The sequence below is a fragment of the Phocoena sinus genome, chromosome 15, assembly GCF_008692025.1.
Source record: "Phocoena sinus isolate mPhoSin1 chromosome 15, mPhoSin1.pri, whole genome shotgun sequence".
In the NCBI taxonomy this organism is placed as follows: Eukaryota; Metazoa; Chordata; class Mammalia; order Artiodactyla; family Phocoenidae; genus Phocoena; species Phocoena sinus.
The window spans coordinates 43,564,291-43,576,856 of NC_045777.1; the positions used below are offsets into that span (position 1 = coordinate 43,564,291).

General features: G+C 53.3%; 1 protein-coding gene across 3 annotated transcripts in view; it reads left to right on the forward strand.

The window, feature by feature from the left end:
* The window catches only part of APMAP (adipocyte plasma membrane associated protein), a 97,888-nt gene that overhangs the window by 42,046 nt on the left and 43,276 nt on the right, over positions 1–12,566 (forward strand). For 2 of the 3 annotated variants that reach the window (XM_032605583.1, XM_032605584.1), the window contains exon 10: positions 7,752–8,062. The exons of the other annotated variant lie outside the window; for it this stretch is intronic. In XM_032605583.1, coding sequence (XP_032461474.1) covers positions 7,752–7,973 — 222 coding nt within the window. In that variant the 3' untranslated portion in view covers positions 7,974–8,062. Of the gene's footprint in view, positions 1–7,751; positions 8,063–12,566 lie in introns of those variants that run through there. 3 annotated transcript variants of the gene reach the window in all.

Here is a 12,566-nt window from a genome sequence, read left to right on the forward strand (position 1 = left end):
TTGTGATGTTGATTTTATGTGTCCACTGGGCCACTGAGGGCCCGGACATTTGGTCAAACATGATCCCATGTGTGTCCACGAGGAGTGTTTCTGGAGGAGATCAGTGCTGCAGCCAGTAAACTGACTAAGGCACTTGGCCCTCCTGCGTGGTGGGCCTTGTCCATTCAGTCGAAGGCCTGAATAGAAGAACTAAGGCCGGGAACTAAGAATCCTCTCTGCCTGCCTGTCTTCCAGCTGGGACATCAGTCTTCTCCAGCCTTCGGACTCAGACTCAGACTGTCCTAGGTCTGGACTTCTCAGCCTCTTTAATCCCATGAGCCAGTTCCTTGTGATAAATCTCTTCATACATACACACACCCTACTGCCTTTGTTTTTCTGGAGACCACTGATCCATACATTTGTGCAGGTGTCTGTGCCTGTATGTATCTGTGTGTGAGAGTGTACATTGCTTTCGAGTCTGTGTGTTCATATGTGTCTGTGTGTCTGTGCATGTGTGTGACTGTAGGTGTGTACGTGCACTATTTCTGCCCCATCCTCGGCCTGCTGGGGGTCGTGGGCTCTGCACTGAGCCCCACTCATTCATTGGTGGGTCTGTTCATCACTCGCCATTCCTGCCACCCCTTCCTGCTTGAAATGTGGTTCCCTGCCCAGTGCCCAGTCAGCACTCCCTGGGCCCTTGATGGAAATGCAGCTTCTCAGGCTCTGCCCGTGATCAGGCTCTATGAGTGGGGCCCAGGAATCTGTTTTCACAAACCCCCCAGGAGACTTTTTCTTTCGGCCTCCACGCTGTGCCCCCTGCTGGTTGGCTGGAGCCGTCCAGTTCTCAGGCTGTCCTCCCCACCGCCCCACCCCCCCACCCCCAACCGCCCTGAGGAGCTGGAGCGAACCGGACACCTGAGCCGTCCTGCTGCTTCCAGGTCCCAAGCTTCCTGCCTCGTGCAGCCCGTCTTGGCCACAGCCGGGCCCAGGGAGCCTGGGGCTCCGCCAGAAGTGTTGCTGCATTCGTTCTGATGACAGCCGCGGTGTTGGTGAGAGGGCATGTTCCAGCACTTGCTGTGTGCCGGGCACTTTTCTCAAATCCCCACACCATTTGACAGTTGAGGAAACTGAGGCACAAGGGGGTGAGAAGTTGCGGGAAGTTCTGCAGAGTTGGGGCCCAGGCCCAGCGCTGTGGTCCCGGCTGCTGCCCTGCACTCCTTGCCCCCCGTCCCCCCGCCCCCGGCCTGGGGTCCCAAGCCTGGGGCTGTCCGTGCCGGCCACGCTGGCACCGGCCAGCCTGCAGATGCCAGCTTGGCCATGGGGGCCCCGATGGTGGCCCGAGTGAGCCGACATTCTGTCCAGCACGACTGTTAGCAAAAGCATCACCGAGCCCTGCAGAGCAGGAGTGTGGGGGGCCTTGGAAGGAGTCTAGGGTGTGTGTGTGTGTGTGACTTTTGTGCACCCAAACAATGTACAGAAGAAGCACAAAAACTGGTTGTCCCAGGAGAGGATTGCCCGATGGGCTTCTGAGACCTTACGCCCTGTGTGTACTTTTTTTTCTAAAGTCCACGGTGGTTGTCTGAGTGGAGGGGCAGGAATGTGCTTTTTTGGTCTGTGAAGAGCTGCTGGGTGGCGAGCAGACTTTGTCCACACGGTGGCGCCGTGATCCAAGAAACGAGCAGGTCTTGCCCGGCGTTTCCCACGCTGGGGGCTGGAGGCTTCCTCCTCTGCTCTGGGAACCCCCCTGCTTCTGTCCTTACATCTGCTGTACTGGTGATGGATTTCAGCAGTCCTGGGCCCTCTCTGGGGAAGTACAGTTCTCAGTGGGGGTGGGAGGGACCCTGCAAATCTTCGGCCTGGGGGCTCTTCACTCTCCCCAGGCTGGGCCTCCTCCTGGGGGATCTTGGTGCTTTCGCGGGTGGGGTTCCTGCACCCAGTGCCGCCCGCAACCATCCGTCATGATCACACATTCTGCACGTGGGGGGCTGCATGTGTCGGTATGTCCATCTCCGTGGGGTCTGCGGCATCCCTGGGAAGAGCCACAGGCTGGGCCTGGAATCACCCTAAGATGCTGGTGCCGCGTCTGGACTTGATCTCAGTGGGGCTGTTGGTGTAGTGGCCCCTGGAGTGGCAGGTGACAAACCCCTGGATCAAACCTACCCTGAAGCTCATGTGCTGCTAGATTTTCCAGTTATGAGTTCCCATCCAGTCTCTTGCTGCTTAAGACCATTCTAGTTGGATTTTCTAGGTTTGTTTTCCTTTCCCTCAGCATAAAAGGCCCCAACTGACAGATGGGAAACAAGTTTGTGGCTGGGTCGGTATCAGGGGTATGTGCTTGCCAGTTGGGAGGCTGGAGAAGTTGGTAATGCTATTGACCAGGAGAACTGAGAACCTTTCTGGTGGTGACGGGAGCCTGGATCCACAGGTGGAGCTGAACTTACGTGCCACAGGCACAGTGGGGCTTGGTTCCTAGATACTGCACACAACCTGCCTTCCCTGTCCCAGTGCTGTGGCTTCTGCCCAGAGGTCACGTAAAGGCCTGGCCTGGCTTCTGACACCCGTTACCTAAGGTTGCCAGTTAAAATACAGGGCACCCTGTAAACTTGAATTTCAGAGAAACAACAAATAAATTTTTAGTATAAGTATATCCTAAATATCGCATGGGATGTACTTATACTGAAATCATTCATTCTATAAAGTCCAAATTTTGTGTATTTTTATGTGCTAAACCTGGCAGCCCAACCGTTGCTTGGTCTGGTGACCTGGCTGGAAGGACAGAGTTGCCAGCTCTTTACACGTGATTCTTCTGTGTGGATCCGGGGGCTCTCAGCTCAGGGCCCTGGTGGGTCAGCCTGACTGCACCGGCCGGCCCTGGGTCCTGGTTTGGAGCAGCACCTGGTGTGACGGGATGGGACGAGATTTCGCTGCTCCTCTTGCCCTTACGCTTTGTGGGTAAGAAGCATCCTCAGGGGCCCTGATACTTGCTTGCCTGGGTGGGCTGGATGCTGCCCCTCACCTGGGGACTCACGAGGGCTGGGCTGCTTGGCCTCCCGCTGTGTCACCCAGACAGCGACTCACGACATCATGTTGCAGCAGCGGCTTCTCATGGAGACAGGAGCTCAGCCTGCACAGCTGTCTCTACCGCCCTGAGGGGGGCTGAGGCCCGGGCCTGGGACCAGGGGGCTAGCCTGGAGGGGCTGAGGGAGCGGCTGCCCCCTCTGCTGACTGCTTGGTGGGCACAGGGCACCGCCGGCCCCACGGCAGGACCTTGGTGCTCATCTTCCAGCTGAGGGGAGGGTCATGCCCTTTCCCAGGGGCAGCCTGAACCCCCGGGGCTCCAGGCAGCACCTCTGCGCAGGCCCGTCGCTGCTCCAGAGTTCCGGCTGCCCTCATGCCCCAGCAGGCCCCTGTTCTCCCAGCACCACCTTGTTTGCTTCCCAGGGACTCATCCCTACTATCTCCACAGAAGGGATATTTAAGTTGAGCTCTGATGACGGGGTAGGAGTTTTCTTGGCAGGAAAGGAGGGGGTGAAAGCCGAGGTAGCGTCGTGAGCAGAGGCTGGTGGGGGCCGGGTGCCTCGTCAGGACCGCTGTGCTGTGCTGGCCCGGCCTCATCGTGTTGTCCTGGACCTCTGGGTCCTCCTTGGGGCCACCGGAGCCTAGGAAGGTTTGCTCGAGGGGGGCAAGTGCTGGTGCTGACAGCAAACGCGGCTCTGCCGCTCCAGCCAGGCCCTTGTCCAGTGGCTCTCGAAGCCTCACGCTGCAGGACAGTGGCAGTAGAGTGACCTATGACCTGGCATTGGAGAGCCAAGGGCTGTGTGCAGAGTTAGACTCTGTGTCCACCTGTATCGTCCCCACCCGCCTGCTGAGTTTCCACGGGTCGCATTCTCTTCGAGTGGGTTTTACAGCCAAGGGCTGTCAGGGTCTGGAGTTGGGGCTCTGGAAACTCCTGGAAATTCTGGAACTAGACGATGAGGAGGAAAAGGCTCAGGGCAGCACGTCGGGTGCTGGAACCTGCTGTGACCCCAGCACAGGGACACGGGCTGCTGACCGCCGAGGCGAGGCAACTCTCTGACCTGTTTTCCCCCTTCACATCTTTCTTTCTGACTAAAGCTGCGTTTTCTGCTCTTAAGGCTTCACGTGATTACATTTAGCCCCCTGCCATACCCCTGTATTCTGGGTAATCACCCCACCTCGAGGTCCTTCCTCACATCTGCAGCGGCCCTTTTCCCTGAAGAGTACCATAGTCACAGGTTTCAGGCTTAGGATGTGGGCATCTCTGGGGCCGTTGTTGGGTCTGCTCCAGGGGGTGTCAGGAAGAGGAGGGCCCTGCAAGGTGGTGGGCCAGGAGCTGCTGAGGCCTCTGGGGGCCTCGGCTCAGCTGTCTCACAGACCGCCTACCTCATCTTCCTCCTCAGGCAGGTCTCACGCTGAGTACCGCCCCTCCAGCAGACCTGAGACAGTGGCTGGAGCACTTGGCATATGGGCGGGGGGTCCCAGTGAGACACGTGCACTCGTGGGCAACAGCCACACCACACGTGACCATGGCACCCTGCCCACTCCCTGCTGCACCTGCCCAGGAAGCCAGACCACAGCCTCTGCTGCAATCACCCCAACGGCCCGGCTTGGTCAGGAGCTGTCAGCTTCCCTAATTTTTGACCCCGTGTTCAACTTAGCATCAACAAGAGAAGAAAGCCGAATGTACCCCCTGCCAGGCCCGCGGGATCCCCCGCTTCTAGTTGCCTGCTTCCAGCCTCCCCTGTCCCCCTCCCTGGCCTGCATGCCCGTCTCTGCCACGCGCCAGTGGCTGAGTTCCCTTGCTGTCTCACGCTCTGAATAGGGGAGATAGCTTTTGCTTGTTCTCCTATGGGTGGTCCTTGTTTATTTCCACGCTGGGAGACGTGGGTGGGCAGTGGGACGGGGACACAGCCTGTACAGGTGGGTTAACGCACAGGTTCTTGCTGGGTGGCTGGGGATCTCAGAGCCAGGCCCCTGGAGGTGGGGGAAGTGCTGGGTGGTGGGCTGAGAGCAGCCCTCAGGGCAGCTGGAGAGAGCCCTCAGGCAGAGGTGGCGCTCACAGTGTCCCCCCAGTAGCATGGCCACCCCACCAGGCACTGCGATGTGGGCAGGGCACTGAGAGCACCTGCCTCTGGCCTCCGGCAGCTTCCAGGTGGGGTCCTGGTTCCTACGGAGGCCTCTCATTAGAATAGCCCCACAAACTTGGCAAAAATGCAGACCGTTTGTTCCTGAGTGAACACTCACTCTGTGGATCTGGGTGTGGGGCTGGGAATGAGCATCTTCAAAGCTCCTGGGGGCCCAGCTAGACCTTGGAGCGCAGCTGGGTCTCCACAAGAGCTCAGGCAGACACACCGCCCGCCCCACGGCCCAGGTTTGTCTTCCTCCCTGCGTCCCTCCTCGTTTCACGGAATGATTGCAGATTTAAATGCACGAAGATGGTATCAACTACAAATTGGCACTTGTCGTTGGCACCTGCCACCTACCTCTACAAGGATTAAATGAGGTGCTGCTGCAGCTGCTGACTTTCAACACCCCCGGAAAGGAGCTCAGGTGGAGAGCAGAAATGAGGCACTCTGCTCTGGGAAAGACTGGCGGAACAGGTCTGCAGATACATATTTTCAGGAGCAGATTTTATGAGCCCAATTCTTGTATCTCCTCATATCTAGATAATCACTAAAATCCTTCATGGTGATGACTGCTTCTCGTGACTAGCAGAAACCTTCTGTAAAAAAATACGTGCTTGATTGCATGTACTCCCCTTGAATGAAAATCACACATATACTGACCTTCCCTCCACCTCTTTGGAGCAGTTTCTCAGAGCTATCTGAAATGCTGTCTCCCGGGCTGCAGTCCTCATTTTGCCCCAAATGAAACTTAGCTCACAACTCTCACACTGTGCATTTTTTTAAAGTCGACAGTGGCTTCTCTGCCTCGGTCCCCCTTGGCATCTGACGTCCCATTTGTTGCTGTTAATTAGGCACCTGGGCGAACCTTCCCTCGGGCGTCTGTAACTCTCGGGCCTCGTTCGTTTGGCTCCACGCTGTTGTGGATAACCCATTTCACTGGCTTTCCTTCTGCCATTAGTTTCCGTAGCCCTCGTGTAAAATTTCCAGATTGTAATTTCCCGACTCCAGGTTGTGTGGTGAGCTAGGGTTGGTTTCACCGCCTCCCTTGCCTTTGTCCCATCCTTGGTGAATTTTTTTTTTTTTTTTTTTTGCGGTATGCGGGCCTCTCACTGTTGTGGCCTCTCCCACTGCGGAGCACAGGCTCCGGACGTGCAGGCTCAGCGGCCATGGCTCACGGGCCCAGCCGCTCTGCGGCATGTGGGATCTTCCCGGACCGGGGCACGAACCCGTGTCCCCTGCATCGGCAGGCGGACTCTCAACCACTGCGCCACCAGAGAAGCCCCCATCCTTGGTGAATTTTTAATTGTGCAGGTGAATCTCCTGAGGTGTTTATCCTCCTGAAACCCCCGGGACCAGCCCGAACCAGGGCTGGCTGGACTTACATGTCGTGTGTGTGGTGGGTGCAGGTGTCACAGAACCACGAATCCAGGGTCAAAGGGACAGTCGTGAAAGTCGGTTCTCACTTGATTTCTTCCACAACATTTTAGTAGAAAAAATTTCAAGCTTTTTCAGAAAAGTTGAATGAATTGTTCTGTGGACATTCACAAGCCACCCCCTAGATGCCACAGTTAACTTTTTCTACATTGGCTCCATCCATCCATCATCCATCCATCCATCCATCCATCATCTATCCATCTATCCATCCATCCACCATCCATCGTCCATCCATCTATCCATCCATCCATCCATGATCCATCCATCTACCATCCATCGTCCAGCCATCCATCCATCCATCCATCCATCCATCCATCATCCATCCATCATCCATCCATCCATTCATCCATCATCCATCATCTGTCATCCATCCATCCATCCATCATCCATCCATCATCCATCCATCCATCCATCATCCATCCCTCCATCATCCATCATCCATCTATCCATCATCCGTCCCTCCATCATCCTTCATCCATCCATCCATCATCTATCATCCGTCATCCATCCATTCATCCACCCATCATCCCTCAGTTCCTCTTGTTGTTTTTGCACATGAATTACAAAGTAGCTGCACTTCAGTTGATGTTGAATCCTGGGGACCCCATGCTGCCCAGTGACCACGTGGCCTCAGTTTAAATTCCCCTGGAAACAGGAAACCTGCTGCCTGCTGCAGCCCAGTTCCACCGCTCCAGGTGAACCAGGTTCCCTTCTGTGCCAGGGGCCCAGTGACAGGCTCCCTTTCTCCCAGGTGTGACTCTTCAAAAGAAGGCATTGAAGGGAAGCAAGAGGTGGAACCCATGGGGATGTTAGAGCCCTGGGCTGGGCCCTTCCAAGCCTCTGGCCCAGGGCCTCTGGCAGGCCCGGAATGTGTGGGTCTAACAAGGCCGTAGGCGAGGCTGATGCAGCTCATCCAGGCTCCACTTTGAGAACCACTGATTTAAGCTTGCACGGCTCAGTGGAAGTCCAGTTATCCCTAAAATAACTGCCTAGTCAGAGTCTTGGGTGTCCTTTTGGAATAGGTATGGAAACATGCTTCTGGCCCGAGGGTACCACTGTTTGACCCCCGAGGGAGGCCAGGCCAGCCCCTCTCCTGGGCCCACGGACACGCCATGCTGCTGGTCATGGGGCGGGCACCTTCAGGGTGGCGACTTACTACTGTCTGGGTGTGTTTCAGGCTGCATGTCTCTGCAGGTCTGCCGCCGGCCGCCCCAGTGGCCTCTGTGGCTCTCCTCAATGCCTGGGTGTCCATGGCTCTACCGACCGACAGGAGATGGGGTCCTGGCTGAGTCCCCACAGAGAGGCATCATCATTACAGCTGGATGGGCCGTGGCACCAATAACCTTTCTTTGCTTAATTTATTTCCTCACCACCCAAAGTAAAATGTTCTGTAAGCAGGCGAGTGTGTGTCTCTGAGAACCCCTTTGCCGCCTTCTGTGGACTGCGCAGTGCTGTCTTTCACATTCTGCTGTTGCAAGTTAAGTCATTAAAGAAAGTGTAAACGTGCTAATTGTCAATGGCTTATTACTACCTAGGAGGACGGCCAGGCTGGGGATGTGTGTGAATTTCATGAATTTCTCCAGGCTTTTGGGGTTTGGCTTGAACTCAAAGGCCCTCCATGAGCAAACTCTTGTAAAAGCTTTAATTAACTCTTGCACTGGCAAGAGTTTTATTACTTTCTGTAGCCGACAGGCTCCCCCCGTGACTAATTTACACGGATGTTCCCAGCCGCCGTCATGAAGCCACAGAGGCCACTGGGCAGACGGGAGTGGATTGAGTTGCTTTATGGGCTTCAGCTCAAGGGCAGTTCCTCCGTCAGAGATGATGGCGGGGGCGAGTGGGGGGTGTCTTCTGTTCTGGGGAGTCAGAACTTGTTGCATCAAAAACCGAAGGGCTGAGCTTAGACTGACATATACACACTACTATATATAGAATAGGTAACTAATAAGGACCTACTGTATAGCACAGGGAACTCTACTCAATACTCTGTAATGACCTATATGGGAAAAGACTCTAAAAAAGAGTGGACATATGTATAACTGATTCACTTTACTGTACAGCAGAAACTAACACAACATTGTAAATCAACTATACTCCAATAAAAATTAATTTAAAAAAAGAAGCCAAGGTGCTGAGCTTGGAGATGCGACCTTGGCCATGCCCTTGAAGGCTACGTGGGGTCTGGGACTCAAGTTTGGGTCTTGATCTAAGCTTGGAAGCTTTGGGGTGGAGGGCGAGTCACGCCCACCTCTGACTCCCTTTCCCTCCATTTGAAGGTGAGGGCAGGAATATTGCCCCTAGACGGCCAGGTGCGGGGGCATCTTCACGGCCATAGGTGTATGCAGAGACGCTGACTTCCACTGGCTTGTGGTCTGGGGTCCATGGCTGCCTGGCCTCTCAGGGTGGGAGCCAGGGGACAGACATTGTCAGCCTGTGGCCCCTGCAGCAGCCACCTGCCACATTCCACCCACACCCGCAGTCCCTGCCTCTCTGCCCACAGGACCAGAAGGGCTTGGGGGGATGACAAGCCCAACCTCACCATGACTCCTGGGGGTAGAGGGGGTGGAGGCCTGCATGATGGGGGCACCGCAGCCTGCCAGGCCTGCATCCCCGTGCCACTGGCTTCCCCTTGGCTCCAAATCCAAATTTATCCAAACATTGATCTTTGAGGCTTGCTACTTTGATTTGATTGAGGTAATATTTACATGCAGTGAATGTAAGATCGTAAGCGGATGATTCCATGAGCTTCCGCAGATACACACAAGCGGGTACGGAGCCCTGGGTTCCCTCGAGCCCCGGCATCAGTCCGCCGGCTCCCCAGGCACCCTGTTCTGATTTGGTCCCCAGAGACTGGCCACCTTGAGCTCTGCACGAGGGACTTTTCCATCCCCCTTCTTTTGTGTCAGGTGACGTCCCTGGGGTTGAACCCTGTGGTTTGTGTGTCAGCGTCTCCTTTCCTTTTACTGAGGAGTAGGGTTCCCATCTGTTTGTCCATTACTTGTTGACATGTGTTACATTTTGTCCAGGTTTTGGCCACCATGAAAAATACTGCTATAAACGTTCTTGCATAATGCCCTTGTGTGGTTGTTGTTTTTGTTTCTCTTGGAGGGTATTGTTGAGTCGTTGGGTAGTGTGTGTTCAATTTCATGAGAAACTGCCAGGCTGTTTTCTGGCCGGACCGTTCTTCACCCCCAGCAGCAGTGCTGTCAGCACTTGATACTGTCAACCCTGAACTTTAGCCATCATGGTGGGTGCACAACAGCATCTCCTTGAGATTCTCATTTGCATTTTCCTGAAAACTGATGGTGTTGGGCTTCTTCTCATCTGCTTATTGGACAACTGTGTATTTCACTTTGTGAAGTATTTGTTCATGTTTTTTGCTCATTTTTAAATTAGCGTGTCTTCTTATTGATTTGTATTTCTTTATATCTTCTGGGTAGAAATCAACAGTCAGGTATACACATTACACAAGTTTCTCCTGGTCTGGGGCTTGTCTTCATAAGCAGAAGTTTTTCATCTTGATGAGTGCTTTCTACTTTTGTAATTGAAATGTACATAGACTCTCTGAGCTGGGATTGTAAGTTTAGTTTTTTTAATTAGAAAATTTCATTATTCCCTGAAATATGACACAAATGAATCTATCTATGAAACAGAAACAGAATCATGGACATAGAGAACAGACTGGTGGTTGCCAAGGGAGAGGGGGTTGGGGGAGGGATGGAGTGGGAAGTTGGGGTTAGCAGGTGTAAGCTTTTATATATAGAATGGATAAACAACAAGGTCCTACTGTATAGCACAGGGAACTATATTCAATATCCTGTGATAAACCATAATAGAAAAGAATATGAAAAAGAATATATATGTGTATAACTGAATCACTTTGCTGTACAGCAGTGATTAACACGACATTATAAATCAACTACAATTTAAAAAAAAGTAAAAAATTTCATTATTCCCATGATACATCCCCCGCTCACCCCAAGGTAACTGGCATTGGCAGCCTCACCTGTATCCTCCTTCACCTTTCTCCACGCTGCAAACACACCCACGTGAGATTGCCCTTTTTTTTTTCACTGAGATGGGCCTGGACTCCACACTCAGGGACTGGCCTTCTCACATCACAGCACAGTGGTTCATCCACGGAGGCAACACCGATGGAGATCTCACACCTTCTTTTTCGTTGCTGCTTACTATTCCAGAGAATGGATGTGCCATGGTTTATTTAACTCCTCTTTCTAAAGACTTTTATCGTTTTATTTTGCTGGGAATTCAGGTTGTTTCCAGTTTCTTGCTGCCTCAAACAATGCTGGGATCCGAGCACACAGCTGTTACACCACCTCACCATGTCACAGGCCTTGGAAGCTGCTGCCTTTTTCCTGTGGGATAAATTCCCAGTGCGAGACCGTTGGGTCATTGAGTGTGTGGTTTTGAGACTTGACAGGTCTGGCAGATTCTTCCCCCAAAGACTGTGGGAATTCACACAGCAGTGGGTGAGGTTCTGTGTCCCGTTCACAAGCACTGGCTGTTGTCACTTAACGTGTACGTCAGTCTGATGGGCGATGACACTCGTACTCATCCCCCTGCAGCCCAGTTGTGCTTTTCTATGAACTCATCTTAAAAACTGACTTGCACAGATTATCTACAGATTTCTTTGCTGTTCAGAAATGTTCTTTTTCTCTCTTTCTCCCCGTTTTGTCTTCAACACTCTCCCTTGCTCTTCACCTTGTCCTTCTCAAATGACGTGTTTCAAACCAATTCTTAGGAGATCTTTGGTTCTCATTCAGTGATTTCCCATCTTTTGAAATGGATGTGACTCTCCCCACGTGTTTTCCTCCAGCCTCAGGCCCTGCCGACAGGCCTTGTGGCCGCTTGAGTTCCCTGGGACTCCAGTGCGCAGCTTCTGGGTAAGACTTTGATTACGGCTGGCTTTATAGGAACCGTCTCAGTTTTGTAATTGCGCCCTAGTGTCCTGGACGTGGTTTCTTTTTAGAGGACTGATCCTACCCGCGCCAGGATCAGATTCATCTTGACTGAATCTGAACCTCCCTCCATGGTGACTGAGCTTCTTTCTGAGCCTTTCTTCCCGAGAGTGGGTTTTGTGGCTGGAGAACCAGCTCCTGGCCACTGTGGAACCGGCGCCGCCGGCCTCGGTGTGGCTTGGTTCCATCCCAACCACCAGCAGGGCGTCTGCACCCGGGGAAGGAGGGTGCCTTTAGAGCCCCGGAAGCGGTGTGCATGCAGGGCCACAGCCTTGTCCAGGGCATGAGGAACACGCCCAGCCACTCTCTCCTCCTCCACTCTGGGGCGCTTTGTGGGGACTGGGGCCAGGCAACCAAAGCACGGAAATGCTTTTCAAAGCGTCAAAACCTATTTGACTAGGGGTTGAGCCTTTCAGCATTTCAACTGTCCATACATGTCCACGTGTCAAGTGACATGTCAAGGGAAAGGGCCTCCATGAGATTAATTTCTTTCTCTCTCTCTCTTTTTTCTTTTAAATATTACCTAGAGTACAGGGCCTGCACAAGTACAGCACTTTATTATTTTTAAAAATATTTATTTATTTATTTTGGCTGCGCCGGGTCTTAGTTGCGGCACACAGGATGTTTAGTTGCAGCATGTGGGATCTAGTTCCCCGACCAGGGATGGAACCCAGGCCCCCTGCATTGGGAGCTCAGAGTCTTACCCACTGGACCACCAAGGAAGTCCCTCTTTCTTCTTTCTTTCTCTCTCCCTCCCTCTTCCTTCCTTCCTTCCTTCCTTCCTTCCTCTCTCTCTTCCTTCTTTTCCTTCTCCTTCCCTTCCTCCCTCCCTCTCTCCATCTAATAATGGTCTATGTAGAACATTTGAATGATTATACCACAGAGTATAATGAATAAAAGAAAGCTTGCAGACTTCCCTGGTGGTCCAGTGGTTAAGACTCTGTGCTTCCACTGCAGGGGGCACAAGTTTGATCCCTGGTCGGGGAACTAAGATCCTGCATGTCACGTGGTGCAGCCAAAGGAATAAAAA